The sequence below is a fragment of the Equus quagga genome, chromosome 2, assembly GCF_021613505.1.
Source record: "Equus quagga isolate Etosha38 chromosome 2, UCLA_HA_Equagga_1.0, whole genome shotgun sequence".
NCBI lineage: Eukaryota > Metazoa > Chordata > Mammalia > Perissodactyla > Equidae > Equus > Equus quagga.
The window spans coordinates 121053368-121071914 of record NC_060268.1 but is presented as its reverse complement, the minus strand read 5'-3'; the positions used below and the strand labels follow the sequence as shown (position 1 = coordinate 121071914).

General features: G+C 42.3%; 1 protein-coding gene across 7 annotated transcripts in view; it reads right to left on the bottom strand.

The window, feature by feature from the left end:
* Window positions 1-298: 298 nt before the first annotated feature.
* KCNMA1 (potassium calcium-activated channel subfamily M alpha 1) overlaps window positions 299-18547 on the bottom strand; it is a 713595-nt gene continuing 695346 nt past the window's right edge. For 3 of the 7 annotated variants that reach the window (XM_046653009.1, XM_046653012.1, XM_046653015.1), the window contains 3 exons: window positions 13530-13724; window positions 11525-11643; window positions 7359-9950 (listed from right to left, as the gene is read on the bottom strand). In XM_046653009.1, the coding sequence (XP_046508965.1) occupies window positions 9701-9950; window positions 11525-11643; window positions 13530-13724 (564 nt within the window). In that variant the 3' untranslated portion in view covers window positions 7359-9700. Of the gene's footprint in view, window positions 447-7358; window positions 9951-11524; window positions 11644-13529; window positions 13725-18547 lie in introns of those variants that run through there. The other 4 variants (XM_046653011.1, XM_046653014.1, XM_046653010.1 and 1 more) reach the window with 2 other exon arrangements.

Here is an 18547-nt window from a genome sequence, read left to right as displayed (position 1 = left end):
CAATGAAAAAAAAAAGAAAAAATATATTTTCTTTCTAATAAATAAAAATAATTTAAAATGCTAGAGGCTATACATGACTATTTTAGTATGTTCATTTATAAATGAAATCATTTTCTTTTCCAAAATACATGGAAGCAATATTCAAGGCAGACAAAGAGAAAGATCTCTCTACTTTATTGTTCTTGCTATTCCTGCTTATCCTAACGTTTCCACCAGTGATTCAGCATGTAAGAGGAAGAAAAGTCACATCACCATTTATGAAGTTTGTCAGGCTTTAAAAAAATAGTTCTGGTCTCCTGGGAGTCAACATTCATCTTCAACTTCTCTGATTGGTGGAATCAAGCTGCTTGTGGATTTATATTGATTGATCTGGTTAGCCATGGGCTTGATTTGAATGTTTCTGGGATAGGCATTATCCGGTTCATCTGTAAACCATTTCTTTTCTGCTAAAGGACAAAATGGATAAAGAACAAAAAGGAGAAATGAGAAGCTTAATTAGTCCTAGGGTAAAGATGTTGGAAAGCTCATTGAAAACTGCAAAAAGGTAATTGATAGAAGCTTACGGTGAGTAATTGCTCAGAGACAGTGCAGTATAGGGAGAACCCCAGAACCTGAAACACACCTCTGCTGCCTGTAGCAAGTGATGAACCAATGGAACACTGGGACTTGGAGGCACCGTGGGTGGACTTCAGAGAATAAAGAGGGTTGGAAGATAAACTCTGGCAATGTTCCCTGGGGTTCCTCTAGTGGCCTGAAAAACTTTGGTGAGGAGGAGATGCTGAGGACATCAAATAATGGATATGGACATTGTGGCTGAGGAAAGAATTGTGCATCCACCAATTTGAGTGGAATAAGTTTCTAGATCTTATTCCATTGTCCCTGCCGCAGAGTGAGTGGCCTAGAATCTTATGCAGGATCTCCTCCTCCCAGCCTTTACTTGGCTTTGCTTGTAACAAGCATACTTAAAGGTATATCTCAATTAGACCTCTCTTCTGCTTCTTTTGCAGCCAGTTTTGGGGATCTTAAAGTAAGGCCACAGATTTTTCTGGCAAATGACAGCGAAAATCAGAATAGCACCCAATGTTTTAGAAGGATTTTGAGATGGCTTTTATTTCAAAAAGAAAACTCTGTGTTGGTGTAAAGTTATAAAAAGAATTCATAGTGGCAATATCTTAAACAACTATAATAACCCAAGCTGTCGACAGAAGAACTCCACACAGTCTTGGCATTTCATTTCCACCCTAAATACAGAGAGGGCTGAGAGAGAATGCTGAGTCAGGGCATCCGGGGCTGGGATGAGAACGGAAACAGCCTAACATCCTTGTAGCTGTTCAGTGCTCTTTCACAAGACTTGGTCCTCATCCCCACTGCCTTCCAGGATCAAAAATTTCTACAAAATCACCCAGGTGTGTAGATATGAAGAGATTGGGAGAATAGGACGTTCTAACTTGGGAATTACATGCCTCATTTTAGTTGCTTAGTAAAAGGAAAGAAAGAGGGAAAAAGCTTTCAAGCACACCCACTGCTATAGACAATGGCCTCTCTGGTCTCCTTTTCAGCCTATGAGAACAATTCCAAACTGCCTTGTTAGGGGTCCTGGATTGATAACGTTGACAGAAATTGCTCACCTGGCTTGACAGAGGATCACGTGTGTGTGTGTATGTGTTTCTCCCTGTTTGACTAATGATTCATAAATTCAGCATCGATGATGAGCTCACGATCACTCTGCTTCTATTCTCCTTGGTCCATACTTTCTCTTGCTGTGTCAAATGCCCTGAGCCCTCAATGTAAACACTGTCACTGGAGTGGGGTGTGCCCTGATGAAAGCCCACTCACTACCTTTTATTCAGCAGCTCAGTTTACCCCCAGGAAACTTACTGCCTCTTGGATCATTCTCCACTGCCCTTTCTCCTGTGCTGGCTCTCTCACCTATTATAATTAAGTTCACTTTGATTTGAACAGATTGGACGATAGGAATTCATAATGCTACATCCTCACAGTGAAGCTAACTGATTAAGTGCTTTAAATTATTCCCCCTGACAGAATGATAAAGTTACAATCTGTTCTGAGATGATCTACAGCTTGCCAGACTCCTACAGCTTCTTTCTACATTCATTTATCTTTTTGTCAAGCAGAGTTTTTTTTTTCCCCTAAGCTTCAATTCCATAGATCTTTTAAAGTCATCAGCACATCTGAATTATTAATGAGGCTTTAGAGGCAAGGTTCCTGATGGGCTGGTTAAAAAAGATTGTATAGAAATCCAGGACTGTGTACACATCAAAATAATTTCAGCTCCATTTAAAAAACCATTTAGTTCAAGTGTGACATAGATGAACCATTATGCATTTGTGGAAACCAATTTTTTGTGATCTACTATTAAACTAACCCTTCAGAGAGAAGTAAAGTGTGGTGGTTATCATGTTTTAAAAGCATTGCCAGGCTGCTGAAACAATTTCAAACCATGACTTTTTCCAACAGTTTATACGTAAAGATGATTTTCAGAAGAGCCCAGATCTGTGCTGTTTGTCTGAGCCGCCCTTGGTTTCGGCCAGCCATTATGTGGACTGATTTTGCAAAGGGATTTTGTACTAGGTTGGACATGCCAGGTTGGAAGGGAGAGTGAACTCTGCTGATGGAAACAAGTAGGTCTTCAGGGTGAAAGACCTAAGACAGCTGCAATTTGCTGAAATTTTGTAACTGCTGCAGAGAATAATTGTTCAGAATTTAGTCTTTACAGTTCAATTCAAAGTCGGCATTTTGACCTTTCACAGTAGAGAGAATATCAATTTCCTTCTGCTGTCTGTAAGAAAGAGAACATTATTTCCCCATTTAAGCTTCTTTCTCTCTTTCTTTTTAAATTTCTTGCCATAAAAAAAAATCTAACCAGAGTAACACTGTGTTTTGCTTAGTCAGCTTCAACACAACAAGGAGTTGTGTTAAAGCACACCCTGGTGATGAGGTGAGGTTTTCATTGTGCCTGAGAAATAGGCTTTTTAATTCAGCATCTTGTAAGTTATAAATATATGTGTTGTTGGAGACTTGGTTAGTTTAGATAAATGGCGAGGAAATAGAAATATATTAATGTTCTGAGATTGTACTAAAATGTCTTGGGGCGAAGGTGTTTTTATGAAGAAATTCTCCCAAAGGGCTTCAGAGGGACGCACACTTCATCGATCGGCAGCCACTCCACTGCAATGAAGAGTGCTTCGATACGACAAGGACATTTTGGTCCATCGATTCTTGCCTTCCAGAGAAGAAACTGCACCAATGAGTGACTCCAAAAGGAGCCAGCAGGAAGAGTACTCAGAGAAGGAATTCAAATGAGTGCTGAAGTGGTCCAGGATAAATCCAGTCCCTGAGTTTATCTCCTTTCCCTGCCTCATTCTACATGCTGGAAAGATTTCCGGGAGCTTTATTTTTATCCCTAAAATGAGAAGGGCAATGGATCTGGTTGTGACAGTCTCCTCACTGTGAGAGAAAAATAGCTCCATTTGTTAATAAGCTTCTTGAGGATGCAACACATGATGTCATCACTGTGAGTACAATGTGTGACCTCCCTGGAGGGAGGGAAGGAGAGGATTTCACAGCCTGTGGCAAGCGGACTAGTAGAATATAACTACAGAGAGACGCTGGTAAAAAAAAAAACAAAACAAAAAAACCCAAAAAAAACTGCTATTGGGAGATGTCACTTGTCAAGACCAGCCATCCTGTGAGCTGTCCACCATGAATAAACAATGAGGCATAGGCCAAGGAGGTGGCGTTAAGGCACTTGGTTAAGGTCCAATGGATCTGGCTCTCTCACAAATTTCTGAGCATGCAGAAGGCAACCTTCTCAATGTTGATGTTTCGATAAAAAGGGCTAGTGCCCATGAAGCACTTACCACAGGTCCAGATACATAGTACATACATGTGAGCTGTTAAGACTATCAGTATTATTAGTAGTATTAGCAGGCAATAGAGCAGAGTGGCAAAGTTCATAGACTTTAGTTTTAAATTCCACTCTGCCACTTCTTGGCTGGGTGACTTTGAACAAATCTGTTCCTCAGATCCCGCATCTTTCAAATGGAGATACTACCGGCATCTCCATCTGAGGTTGTCGTGAGGACTGGATGAGTTAAGATACGTAGAGAGCTTAGAAGAGTGTCTTGCCCATGGTAAGCACTAAGGTGTTAGCTTTTAGTATAAGGTTAGCATTAATATGAGTACTCTCAGTACTAAAGGACTACATAAGGATGGGTAGTACCTTTTGGTGTGATTGAAAATGGCTGGAGGTGGGGAACTGAGGTGTATAAATTGGGGTGCTAGTCTGAAGAATGGGGATTGTGGCAGTAGAGATGACAGGAGGCTTTGGTTGGGTAGTCTTCATTTGGAAGGTGAAGAGAGGAAGGGATGGCCCAATGCTCTGTCTGGGGAGTTCAGGGCTGCTACCCTCCTGTGGTACCTGTGTCTTTGAAATGTTGGCTTTCACTTGACAGGTGTTCTACCCCATCTTCAAACCATCTGTGTCTTCCATTTCTACGTTCATCACTGAACTGAAAGGGTCCAGAATAAGAGTCACGACTTCCTCCAAAGGAGTGGGCTATGGTGGGGAAGGGCCCCAGACCTGGGCTCATATAACTGCCTGGTTACTCAGCAGCAGAGAAACAGACTGCCCTGTGAAAACTGAGCCTCCTTGTTGGTTCCGTGGGTTGTAAGTGCTGAGGGATTTAGTTTTTTCACATAACTACTTCCCAGAGAAGAGTGCATTAAAGGGGAGATGATGATACAGCAAAGGCATTTAGAATAATTGGCCCCGTTCTCACCCAACACAAGCTGAGGTTTAAAGAGAAAGGACTAGAAAGGAAAAAGTTCCATTTGGATAGAGACAATAGTTGAGAACAGTAAGAGCCAACAAGGAGCTCATGCCTTCAAGAGTAATGCTGCGTGGTTTTGCATCTCACATTTCTGAGAGGCAGTCTGGTATTCATCCTCTGCTGGGCAGAACCCAATGTCCCCAGTGGATCTGACCCATCTACACTGCCACCTTTCCTCTCCATGGGCAAAGTATGGCTATTTCATAGAAATGAAAATCATAGTATCAGAACCAGAGTAGTTTCTGTTTATGAATCTGTCTCACTTCTTTGCAACATGTCCACCATGACTGAAAGTCAAATGCTGCCATTCACTGAGCAGAGCTAACTGTACCCTCCTGGCCTCTTTTGTGGCCCTTGGTCCAGCTGACACCTCAAGGGCAGACTTTTCACTCCTCACTTTCAGGTGGCAGGGGATAATCCCTCTCACCTCCCTATGCAATGAATGTGCAACCTCCTGGTGGGAGATAGTCAACCAATATGGTGACAGGTGCTCACAGCTACTTTTTTATCATGTTATGACAAAGGAAGGATGGGCTGAAAGAAGTGATTGAGACATTGATTTTTACCCTGTCTTGACTTTCACAAGCCCTGAAGTTTCTGCGCTCTCCTCTTTCTCCTTCAGCAGCCTGTTGCTATAGGAACCTGGCAGGTTGATTTAATTGTCTCTATTGGGACGCAGACACCTTTAGGCTTTTCCCATGTTGAGGAAGAGCCAGTCAAAAGGTTTTTCTGGTCATCTGGGATCTTGACAATGCTGGCAGGAAGCACAGTCAGTCTCTCCACTCACTGAACTTACAAGGCTGTCCTCCTTTTTCAGAAGCTGTGTACTTAGCTGGAGAAAGTGCCGACAGCACAGCAGCTTTCTGAAGCACCTAAAGGCGTCCGGTGTATTTTTTTAAACGATAAGCTGAGGAGGTAAAGATAATTTATAAGATGATGAAAGGTATAAAAGTGTTGAAGGTCAACTTATTTCAAAACAGTCATTGATTACCTATTGTGAGTAAGGTTCTGGGTCATAACCTTTAATATTTATCACAGAATTTAAAACTTCTCTCACTTGTGGTAAATTTAACTATATGTATAAGGGTCCAGCTTTTTCCTCCTCCATTTGAACTGGTTTCTAGAAGGACACTGGGTAGCAGTCATTAGGGATGTTGATTTCATGATCATCTGAGCGTTGGGGCTGAGAAGTCTTCACTGCGCCTTCTGGTCTACCCACTTACTTAAGGCTCAACCCCTCAAAGCCTAAAGCAAATTGGACTGAATGGTTGACAAATTGCTTCTCTTCTAGAATGGTGCAGATAATTGAGATTCTGGCAGTTGTTCTTTCTAAATGCACATACTTTCTCTTCAAATAACTCTTTCACTTTCTATCCTTATCTACTTGTTTCCTTTTTTTGGTGGGGAGGGGGAAGAGGAGAGACCTAATATAAGAGCCTTATATACTTTCTTCCAAAGAGAACCTGAAAGAGGAATGGGAAGTTTGGGGTCACATGGAAAACAATGGAGGAGACTCTTTGTTCTATTGAGGAAAGTATAATATAGTAGTTTTGGCTAATAAAATAGGAGTAATAATGACACTTTTTTCATCATTGAATATATCATTACCCAAGTACAGTCACCTCTTAGTTGTGTGGCCAAAGTCCGGGGAAAATCCCAAAATTTCACCTCATGTCACAGTCTGTTCCCACTCCATTCCCATCACAAATAATCTCATCAGAGTTGCTAACAGATTGTATATAAAATGCATTTCGGATTTACTTCTCTCTATCTGCCCAATCTCTGGTTGGGATTTAACAAATGTCTGAAAGACAGGTGGCAGGAGAGACCTGGGTAATAAAGAGACTGAATCGTCAGTGCCCCGATAACTGGGTGTGGGCTATTGAGTTGATAGATACAGCTAAACAGCTTTAATTCGAGGTCACACTGTTCAAACATAAAGGAGACCAGTGCTTTTGCCATTAATAACCCTCCTGGTTTAAACCAAAAGGAGGATAAAATATTAACTGAGAAGCAGGTTTGCCAAATGGAATTGCTCCAAATGTTTTCCAGGAAAGTTTATCACCTGGCATCATCACTTGATTTAGTAGGTCTTGCCAAGATAAACACAGAGATGTGGACAGACTGATGGGGGACTGGGTTGGGGTGGTGGTAATGGGGGGAAGTGGAGGAAGCTGGGTTTCTTGATGGGAAAATGCTTTTGGACTTGGAGCAAGGTACCAAGGTGGGCAGGGAGGCCACGTGCAGATTTAAAGGCAAGCCAGATGGAGAGAAGTTCCCCCCAAATTACCCAACCCCATACCCAGGAACACCAAAACAAACTCTAAGGGATCTAGCAGTAGCAGCAGCACAGCCTCATTGCGCTGAGCAATTTAGAAAGTGGAGGAAGGAGGAAGAGGAGAAGGAAGGGAAAAGGAGGGGAAATGGGGAGGAAGAAAGCAAAACAAAATAAATAAAACCACAAACAGAATAATATAAATAAAAATAAACAAACCAATAACAGAATAAAATTTTAACTCCTTTTTTTTTTTTAATTTCACAAAAGTTTTCACAAGGACAACGTTATAGAAGAAAACCCCCAGCAGTGGCTAGGTCATGCAGAACCATTAATTGTCATACCTTGGCCCATTCTATTCATCCTTGTTGCACTTTAGAGAGAGAAGTAAGCTATGTGAGTTTTACAATGCTTTTAAACTGTCATATTTCCTGTTGAGCACTTTAACTGGCACATTCTTATAGTTATAAATGTTCTGAGGGCATAAATTTATGAAAGCATAACATATAGAACTCCTTTGCAAAGAATGCATGAAGAGCTCTTCATGGTCCAAAACTAGGGGATATGTGTGTGTGTGTATATATATATATGTAGTTATTATATATAAAAAGATACATAATATATAAATCAATATATAGGGACAGAAATAATTTGAAAAGAATCTTGCACTCGTAGGGCGTTTTGATATCCACGTATACAATTATTCCCCACCCCATTACTGGTTTGAATACTGCACTGCCCTGTCTTTGGTGTGGGGGCGGAGGTTTTGACTGAGCCTCACCATTTTGTCAGTAAAAGTGCTTGTCAATCCACACAGCAAGCAAATCTCCAAAACTATCATGCTTGGGGGGACAAGGGATCCAAAATCTAAACCCAAAACATTCACCATAAAAACACCTTTTTAGAGAGGTACAGCTGTGACAGTTTTCTCCTCCCATAGACCCCTATTCTGTTTGGTGGAATTTTTTAAAGTAAACATTTCACATATGTGTATACCAGGCCAGGGCCAGTCCATTCATCCCAGAATTTGGTTACGGTGGAGTTGGTTGATTTTTAAGAACTACTGCACTGCATAAAGCATGATTTGTGTGCATAAAACATCTGACAACTGTATATGGAAAAAAGGTTATTTTTCTACCTTTCCAATCATGCTTACTGTTAAAGAAAGAAAACAAAAGAAAAAATAATTAAACCAAAATGTGTTTGGCTCACTGTTGTACTCATCTTCTTCTCCCCATCTCATAATGACAAGGAGCAGTTCTCCATTTGTCATTCACCTGCCTAAGTGAATTGGCTGTGTTAAAGAACTTGCCGAGGAGCAATGTCTCCCACCAGCTTTCTGCTTTGGGACAGCCTACACCATGCAGCTGTGCCAGCAGTTTAAGGTGGTAGCTGGCTTTTGTGTTTGTTGCGTGAACTGTGGCTTGATCCTCCTACATTCTGATTTATTTAGCATGTCGGCTCCTAGAAAAACATGATCTGCTGCTGGGTTTATCTTCCTCTCCCGGACCATGGCCCTCACCCTGGCTCCTGCCTGGTGTTGGGGCCCGAGCTAATCAAACAAAGGGGAGTAAAAAGGTCCCCTGAGAATGCGTGGAAAAATACTTGCTCTTTCCTGAGCGTTATTTATTCTGTACATAAGGTAAGTGATTCACCTTTTAAAGGATGTAAAAGTCCCAGGAAGGCAGTTTTTAATGACTCACATCTGATATTTATGATACATATGGCTTTTCATCCCAAATGTCAAAAGTGAAAGAAAAAAACAGCTATTCATATGGCAGCATAAGGAGACAAAATAACAATATGCAATCAAAGCTCTTTTCACTTAAATTAAATGACTAGAATTTGATACATCCACGAATGGATCTACTCTCACTCTATAGTAAGAGTAGAAATGTTCATAGGAACTCCTAAAGGAAGCTAGCTCTGGGACAAAAGGCCTTGGTAAGTAACTAAAAAATCTCTAATGTTCTCTTATAACAAGCAGATACTTACTAATCATCTACACAAATGGCAAAAGCCTCTCAAATGCTTCTCGATACTTCAGCCCAGAGAGCGGAAACAATTTATATGGTTTCATTGCTTTTTGGTTGCTTATTTCAGATAAACGTGTGTGTATATATTACTGTGTATGTATAAAAAAGAAAGAAAGGACGACAACAACAAAATCAAAACCCAAAGCACCCTGATAATCCTGATAAATCAGAATAAACTTTTCTTCTACATGAACTAAACTTGCTTTGCATAACTGACGTTGATCGCACATGCTCTCTTCTAATCTGTGAACTCGTTCCTGCAGTGAGCTATTTATGTCGGGAGCATGCCTTCGGGTTATTTCTCCCCTAGAATCATAAATAACTTTTGGTCCTTCTGCTTATTTGCTGTTGTGCTCAAGGGTTTTATGGTGGTGAAATAAAAATGACAATCACATGCACACTATCATACATATGCAAATATGTGTAAAAAAAAGGGGGGACTACAGGGGAAAATGGGGAAAGTTACTGTTGGGAACACCCACTGGGGAAATGAGTGGCAGATACAGTTTCACACACGGTGGCAGTGGATACACATATCAAAGCCGCTCTTCCTGCACGTACTTCTGTTTGTCTCGGGACTCCCGGGACTTGGGCCGGTTCTGTCGGTTTGCTGTGGATGGGATGGAGTGAACGGAGGAACTCTTCTTGCTGGAGGACTGCGATGAGTGGGAGGAATGGGAGAGGCTGGCTCGGGACTGGCCGGCGTTGTGGTCAAACTGCATTAAGCAGAAGATCAGGTCCGTCGGCACAAGTTCAAACTCATATGGGGGGTTGGTGATGACGTACCTGGACGGGAAAGCAAAGAGGTCACAGCCTGGGGATAACTGGGTAGAGAATTCACTCCTGTCTGAACCAGAAGGAACTGCCTGGTTCCTCAGGTCTGCCAGAGGATCTGGATGATGGACTTCTAGCTGATCCAAGGCCTTAAAAATTATCTTCCAATCTGAACTAAATCTTCCTCTGTTTAAGACAACAGAAGAGGCCAACCATGAGCCCTGGCAGGGATGCTTAATTAGTGCCAATAATGGGAGAACCAAGCTGTGCTTCCTATGGTCTGCGTGCCCTTTCAATACAATGTCAAGTTCACTGCTGAGCTTGAGTAGCCCAACTGCATGAAGGAGGTTTCATGAACTGCACTGTGACTTTCATTCTAGAATGTTCTGACAAGCCCAGACACATGTCACAGGATCTTTGTTTACCATGACTTAGCATCCTGTTAGTCCTTCCTCATTCTTTACGTTTTAAAATTTGGTGGGATTTTTATGAAATGAAAGACTATCAAGCACACCCCTGCCTATTTGTCAGTCCTACTTTAACTGTTCTCAATATGATCAGGCTTTCTCTGGTTAATATCAGACATGACTGAAAAATCACTATGTTTCATGTACAGTGGTGGATCTCAAAGTGCAGTCCTCAGGTCAGACATATCAGCATCACCTGGGAACTTCTTAAAAATGCAAATTCTTAACCAACCCCACCCCAGACCTACTGAATCAACCACTGTGGATGTGGAGCCCAGCAATTTGCATGTTAATAGGCTCTGCAGGTGATTCTCAAACTTACTAAACTTTGAGAACACACTGGTCTACAGTAGTTACTCTCAACTCTAGGTATACACTGTAATCTCTGGGCATTAAAAAATTATATATATTTTCATTCCAGAACAGTTAAGTCAGAGTAATCAGAGTATTTTTTAAAAAGCACCCCTGGTCATTCTAATATGCGAGCAGGACTGAGAAAACTCACTTCTATAGCATTGTTTCCCAGGGCATATTATGCACAGGCACTGATTTTGGTAATTCTAGCAGGTAGTTTCAATTCGGGGCTGCTATGAATTTATTTTAATGCACATTAGAAAAATATAACTAGCACACAAAAACTTATTTTTTCTTCTGCTTAAGATGATAATATATAATTTTCTTAAAATATATAAAAGTAAAAAAGTGAGTCAATTAAAAACTGTATTAAATAAAAATATAGGTGTCTAAGACATGGCAAAGGAACTATTTATCTTAAACACTAGCAATATGCAATATCTCTATATTAAGTACCAACAGAATTATCCCAGTAGCTAGAGTTTGAAGGAGATGCTTCTATTCAGACTTTTGTAATTAGATGATAAAATTATTCTATAAAACTTGGCTTCTTCGCATAATGCCGTTACATCTGCTATGAGTAATTAAAGAAAAAAAAGCTTCCCAAAGGGAAAAATCCTGCAAACTCAGTGTTGGCTGTAATCACGGCAGGGTAATTTGCACACTGAGAGCCTGTATTTAGACCTTTGCCTTCACAGTGGGGGACAGGAGAGGGCATTTGTGTCTCAGCTCTGGAATGAGAGAGCAGAGTGGAAACACACTCACCTTTTTGTGCATTGGCTAGGGGTGCTAAGGTGAGCATCTCTCAGCCGGTAAATTCCAAAACAAAGCATGTTATACGTTTTCAGAGCTTTGCAGAACAGATCACCATAACAACCACCATCCTGGGAGTCAACAAAAGAACAGAGAGAAACATCATCTTTATTTGCCTGAAAGCAGAGGTCCTGGGAGAAAAGGGCCTTTTCATGAAAGCTTGTTTTGGTATCTCCTGAGTTAGAGGGTCTGTACTGATGGATTGTGGCTGAAGAAGTCAATGTAGTTAACAGCCTACACCCAACACTGGTGATTTTTAGGGATCAGATAATAATGAGGTTTTCCTCTGGCTTTCTGCAGTTTACCATCTGTAGCAATAAGAGCTCTGAGGAAACTGTACCTCTCCCTCACAGTCAGGGCATAAAGCTTCAAAATCTCGGATGTATGCTCACTGAGGAGAAGAAACCAGCTCTGCAAAATGGTGATTGCGTTTAGCCCTAGCTCAGCTGTAATCACTGCGATCTGACTGTGTTGTCAAAACTGCTTGAGTGATAATTAATATCACTGCAAGGAGAAAAGACCCCACCAGGTACTATGGTGACAGACTCTTTCAGGGAAGGACTGTGCGAAAAGCACAATTTACAGACCTCAGAAATGGCAAGGGTGGAAGAGAATGTGTTTCCCCAGGAGCTGAAGGTCTGCAGGCTGAATAACTGGGATTCACAGTTCTAATCAGTTCACAATCACCTTCCAAGGGTCTGGGGCCTGATGTGGAAGGTGAAAGCAAATTCATTCACTTGGAAATGCTGGCTTCATGCAGCCAGGTGGCTTCAGGTAGGAGTTATTATAGGAAGGGCACTGAAGAATGACTTCAGTGGGAATAAAGTGACTGCATTTGTCCTTCCTGTCATTGGAATTTCCATGGGGCATCTTATTAGAGGACACAAACAGAACCAAATGTTACCATTATTTAAAGTTTTTGTCCTTTTAAAATGTATCATTAAGTAAATGACAGACGAAAAGAGCCACTAGCTATGGAAGCTGCCTTTCAAAAAAGCCCAGTCTAACATAGGTCCCTGCCTATAAGCAAATTATAATACGGTACAAGTCGGCATCAGGGTTTCAGAAGAAATGGAGAAAGCGATGCTTTCCTTGGGTGACACTATTGTTTGTACAATGGGTCTACTGGTTCCCACGGCTTGTGACTCCACCCCTTGAACACTTCCATGGAGTAGGCTTGGAATAAGGATCAAGGCTGCACACTTCTGCCAAAGTGCTTGAATCAGGCTGGTGCGTAGAACCCAAAGGGAGGCATTGGTCCCTCTGCGGCAGGGAGGGCATGGGAAAGAGCAACTGGGTCCAGCCCAGAAATCAGAAGATCTAGGTCTGGAAGTGGAGACATTAAAGGATCTGCATGAGATGCTGTTTGTCTGGCCAGTGGTTCTGGATGCACATGATTTCCAGTGGTGTTTTGAAAACCACCAGTGCCTGGGTCATACTCAGATACAAAAATTCAGAATCCTGGAGGCAGCGCACATCCATCAGTGGTTTTTAAACACTCCTCATGGCTATTAATGTGCAGTTGGGGTTAAGTAGCTCTGAGCTTTGCTAAACCCTATAGAAAGGGTCCCCAGAATTGGCTACCTGTTGGAATTACCTGCTGCCTCCTATCTCATGGTCCAAGATACCTGAGGTGAGTAAGTCCACTGGCTCTGAAGCCAGGGTTCCTGGTGCGAATTTCTGAGAGGGCTGGTCCTCAGTCTCTCTGAGCCTTAGTTTCCTTAGAGTGTCTGATAATAGAACCTACATCAAAGTGTCACCACGAGGATAAAAATGAATGACTGTGTAAAGTACAGTTCCGCAGACACAGTAAACCATCAACATCACCTCTTACTGTTATATACCATACAAGGTAGAAAAGACAGATGCCTAGCTTGTCACTGTCTGGCACCCAGTTCATTTGGACCAAGCTGTTCCCAAACAGCAGGCCTAGCTGACCTCTGTGCCATGAACTTACCCCCAAGTCTGCAAAGGGCCCATCCAGCAGTGCTAACTGGGCTACGCGGCAGCGGTCCCTGTTGGCCAGCGTCTGGGGGGTGCTATAGCCCCCTCGAAGTGCATTCTCCTCAGCAATCAGAGCCTCGAGCTCCGGTGTAGCTCCTCCGGTCACCAGGGTCCGGATCAGGGTAAGGATATTGTCATTGAAGTATGTCTGGGAAGAGAGAGGGAGATGGGGGAAGAGTCCTTTAAGCAAACACCCTAAAGTCACAACAACTGATGTCCAAATTACAACTTTTCTTCGTATCTTCTGTTTAAAGTTCTGGCCTGTCTCTTCAAATAATTTTATGTGGGAAGTGACAAGACAGCAGCCTCCAATTATTCTAATCTTTTCTCTCCTACTTGGTTCTGCCACAGGAGCCTGACTTTTAAAAAACAATTCATGGGAGATTTTTCTTTTTTCTTTCTTTCTTTCTTTCTTTCTTTTTTTTTTTGGTGAGGAAGATTGTTCCTGAGCTAACATCTGTGTCAATTTCCTCTATTTTGTTTGTTTTTGGGACACCATCACAGCATGGCTTGATGAGCGGTATGTAGGTTCATGCCCGGGATCCAAACCTGTGAACCCTGGGCTGCTGAAGAGGAGCACACAAAATTAACCACTACACTACCAGGCCAGCTCCTCATGGGATTTTTATTAAAGGGCTAAAGTCTAGATGGTTGGTGTTTACCATAATTGGTGTTAGTAGGGATATAAATACTGCTTCCCTTCTTCGAGTCCCATGTGTCTACAAGAGACTTTGGAGGTGTGTAATAAAATGCAGCCTGCCCAGGCTGTTAACCCAAGCAGGACTGCCTCTCAGGTCCTGTCACCCATCTGCTAGGAAGCCACCTCCCCTCAACAAAGGCAAAACTTCTGTCTGTGTTGGAATGAGATGCTAGAGCATCTTAAGTCCACACACTTAACAATTTATCACATGCTTTGATAACAGTCTAACCCAGAAGTCTCTATCAATTAAATACGATAGACAAATTTATGATGAGGTGAATGTCCTGGTGTGTGCACTTTTGGTTTTATTTCTTAAATAACCTCAATAGTGTGAGGCAAAAATAGCTTATTGGAGAAGTTTTCCTCTATGTATATTTTTGTCTCACATCTGAAACATAATAGGTCTGTTAGGAACAAAACAATGGGAGTTTAAAAAAATTAGTAAGATGTCAAATAAAAGAGCTCCAAAAGACATTTGTCACCCAGTCTAACTCGAGAAAATCTCGGTTAAGGGCTGCATTCCATTTTCCGGTGTATGAGGAAGTCCAACAGGCTAAATAAAATCAAACCAGATTTCACCTGTGGCTTCTGAGTACATATGGCCCTTTGGAAGAGGTTAGAAAAGACAGGTGCATTTTTACTTCAGCAGTCTCTTAGACAGTTTACCTGGAAAAACATAGTGGGGAAAGAGGCAGGTAAGGATGAGTTCTCGTGCTTTGCCATCACTCTGTCTGTGTCTTCGGGGAGGCTGCCTAATCATTCTGGGTTTCAATTTTCTCATCCATAAAATAAGCACAGCTATTAAGTTCAAGTTTATATGCAAAGAATTCCATGAGGACTTCTGAGTTAAGATGATAGCTGCTAGTGGGGGCTGGGTTCACTTTCCTCAGTGAAATGCTTGCAAAAACACCCAAAGTGATGCAAAATTCTAACAGCAAAGGAGACTGGGAATGTTATTCAAAACCTGCTGGAGGGTGAGGAGAGTGTATCGTCCACCAGAGCTCAGATGTGTCCAGGGCAGAGAAGCAGAACACGGACAAGTAGGATGAAATGTTGCTGGAGTGGTTAAGGATGAGAGTCAGGCTGGGGGTTAATGCTGACTTCACCGCTCAGAAGCTGCAGGACCTTGGAAAGTTACCTTACACTTTTGTGCCTCAGTTTCTTGATCTGTAAAATGTCATAATAGAGTGGTTATGAGGACTGTACAACCTAATACATGTAAAACACTTGGACAAGTGCTTGGCGCAAAGGAAGCACCAATCAACACGTTGGGCCTGATATGAGAGAGGTGGGGTCTTTGCTGACAAAAGGAACAGTCAGCTCATTCCCAACCTTCCCTTTAAAAAAAATTTTTTTTTTTCCAGGAGTGTGGGCAAACCAAGGCTGTTCATTTTACCCTTGAATCCACACTTCTCAGTCTGCTTCCATTCTAAGACCCCAGTGAGGGTCACAGGGGACCGCATCTTGGGATGGGACAGCAGCGGGACAGGCCACCAGAGGGGGACTCTAGTGGTTTGGGGCACACATACAAACATTTCCCAAAGTTTTCAGAAGTAACTCCTCTTCCCTACAGTCCAATAACCCACCCTTAGAAGCAGGAGGCCCCTCTGCAGCCCTGTAGCACACTAAATGAGTGAGTGCGAGACACAGAACTTTGACAAGGCCTTTGGGCTCTAATTACCCTTCTAGATCAAGACCGAGAAGAGTTCAGCAGCACCCAAGGTGGACAGCAAATCATTCAAGACCTCATATACTGAAAACCAGACCCCTCCTTGCTCAAAGGTAGTGAGACAAAAGAAAAGTCAATATAAGTATTTTTTAAAAAGGAATGACGGCGTTTAAGACAGAAAAGCACCCTTTTAACTGGCTAAATAGTTACTGGAAGAAGTAAAAGAAAAATTTAGGAAGCATGTGTTTTGGAATCAAAATGAAAACTTTAAAATAGAGTATAACAAGTAAAAGATCAGATAATAAGAAAATTGAATTCATACAACTATCCAATTATTTTTATGTTAGATATTGAAATTAAAAGGGATGTAATAAGAAACAGTTAAAAGAATCCAATACACTTTCTTGATAATCACACTCAACAAACTAGGAATAGAAAGAAATATCCTCAGCTTGATAAAGGGCATGTATCAAAAACCCACAGCTAACACCAGCCTTATTGGTGAAAGACTAGATGCTTCCCCTTTAAGACCAGGAACAAGACAAGGAAGTCAGATCTCACCACTTCTATTCAACATAGCACTGGAGGTTCTAGCCAGGGCTAGAAAGAAACAAAGGTATCCGTATCAGAAAGGAAGAAGTAAAATTGTCTCTATTCACAGAGAACATGATCTAATATATAGAAAATCATAAGGGATCCACTAAAATGCTATTATAGGTAACAAGTGAGTTCAGCAAGGTTTCCAGATACAAAGTCAACATGCCACTATCATTTGTGTATCTATGCACTTGCAATGAACAACACAAAAATGGAATTAAGAAAACAATTCCACTTACAACAGCATCATAAAGAATAAAATAGTTAGGAATAAATTTAACCAAGGAGGTGAAAGACTGGTACACTGAAAACTACAAAATATTGTTGCAAGAAATCAAAGAAAATCTAAATAAGTGGAAAGACATCCTATGTTCATGGACTGGAAGACTTGCTATTATTAAAATGGCAATAATCCCCGCACGATCTACAGATTCAATGCAATCTTTATCAAAATCCCCATGATCACTTTTACAGAAATGAAAAAGTTGATTCTAAAATTCATATGAAATTGCAAGCAATCCCAAATAACCAATCTTGAAAAAGAAAAAAAAAAGTTGGAGGGCTCACACTTGCTGATTTAAAAATGCACTGCAAAGCTACTGTAATCAAGACAGTGTGGAATGAACACCTAGGGAAATCTCATCAAGATGGCGGCATAAGCAGACTCTGAACTCATCTCCTCCCACAAACACAACCAGGTTACAACTATTTTTGGAAAAATTACCCTGGATAAAAAACTGAAAACAGGATAAAAAGAACCCCCACAACAAGGGACAGTCCTGACTAAGGCAGATGAGGCAGATATTCCTGCTGGAGAGAAAAAAGTCACCTTTGGGAGCAGTGGAGTTTCTCAGGTAGCCAGGTGGGAGCCACCATAAGGTACGCAGCCCTCCCTGGAGGAGTGAGGTCTGGAGCAGGGACCAATACTGCTATAAGCATCCTTCAGCCTCACCACAACTGAGACGAGGGTCTTACTATCTGGCTTCTCTGGCTATTAACTGCAGTGTGGAATACCCCCAGAAAAGCAACTGGATGAGAGCTGTAAAGACCCGGGTCTTAAAGTGCCCACACACAAACTCACCCGTCTCAGCAAGCTAAAATCATCAGAGAGAAGGCTGACAGTCCCTTGGTGAAAAGAGACTCACCTGCTGGGCTCTGGGGGCATCTCGGAGAGAGGAGGGACCTCTCCAGAGACTGAGACATTGGTGGGGGCCATTGTTCTAACCTGGTCCTGGTGTGCTGACACAGACCCCAGCAGATGCCATTGAGGTTCTTCCCCTGGCCTGTCAGCCCAGGGATCTGCCACACCCACTAGAGCTCAGATTTAATCCAGTTCAGCCAGGGCAGGCAGCCACCCTAGGGACCCATCCCACCCAACAGCAAGCCCTCAGGCTACTTGTTGGCCTGCATTGACTGGGTGTCTTGATCCTCTACAGGCAGGCAAGTGTGTCCACCTCTGTGGGGCAGGGCCTGTGTGAGGACCAGGTGAACTGTGGGGGGCATTAGTGGAGAGGTGGGGGCCTCTACAGTGGGATATCAGGGTACACTGCAGGGGGCTGGGCAGTGTGAATGGACCAGGACTGTTTGATGGTGTGTGTGGTCCTGTGGGGGGTGAGGCTTATCAGCAGCAGAAGACCTGTGCTTCACAAATAGCCATAAAAATGATCAACCTCACCTTCCAAAGCCCGAAACAATTGAGTCCTCCTATGCCTAGGGCCAGCCCCACTCAGCTGCACTCTTAAGAGAACTGACAACAGCCTTATAGGCCTCAGGCCTATAGCAACTGTATGCCACTGAGCCTAGCAACCAGCTACACTGGGTACCTACCCAATTAAAAGGAAAACTGCAACAGGAGTGTGCTGTTACACCTTGTAGCCAATGGTGCTGAGGCTCCCCAAACCAGATTTACAAACAGCTGGGCAGGGAAGGAAAGACTAGACTCCCTGGGTACCTGCATTAAGAGCAACCCTGCCACAGAAGAAGGACACAAAGAGCCCACAAAGGG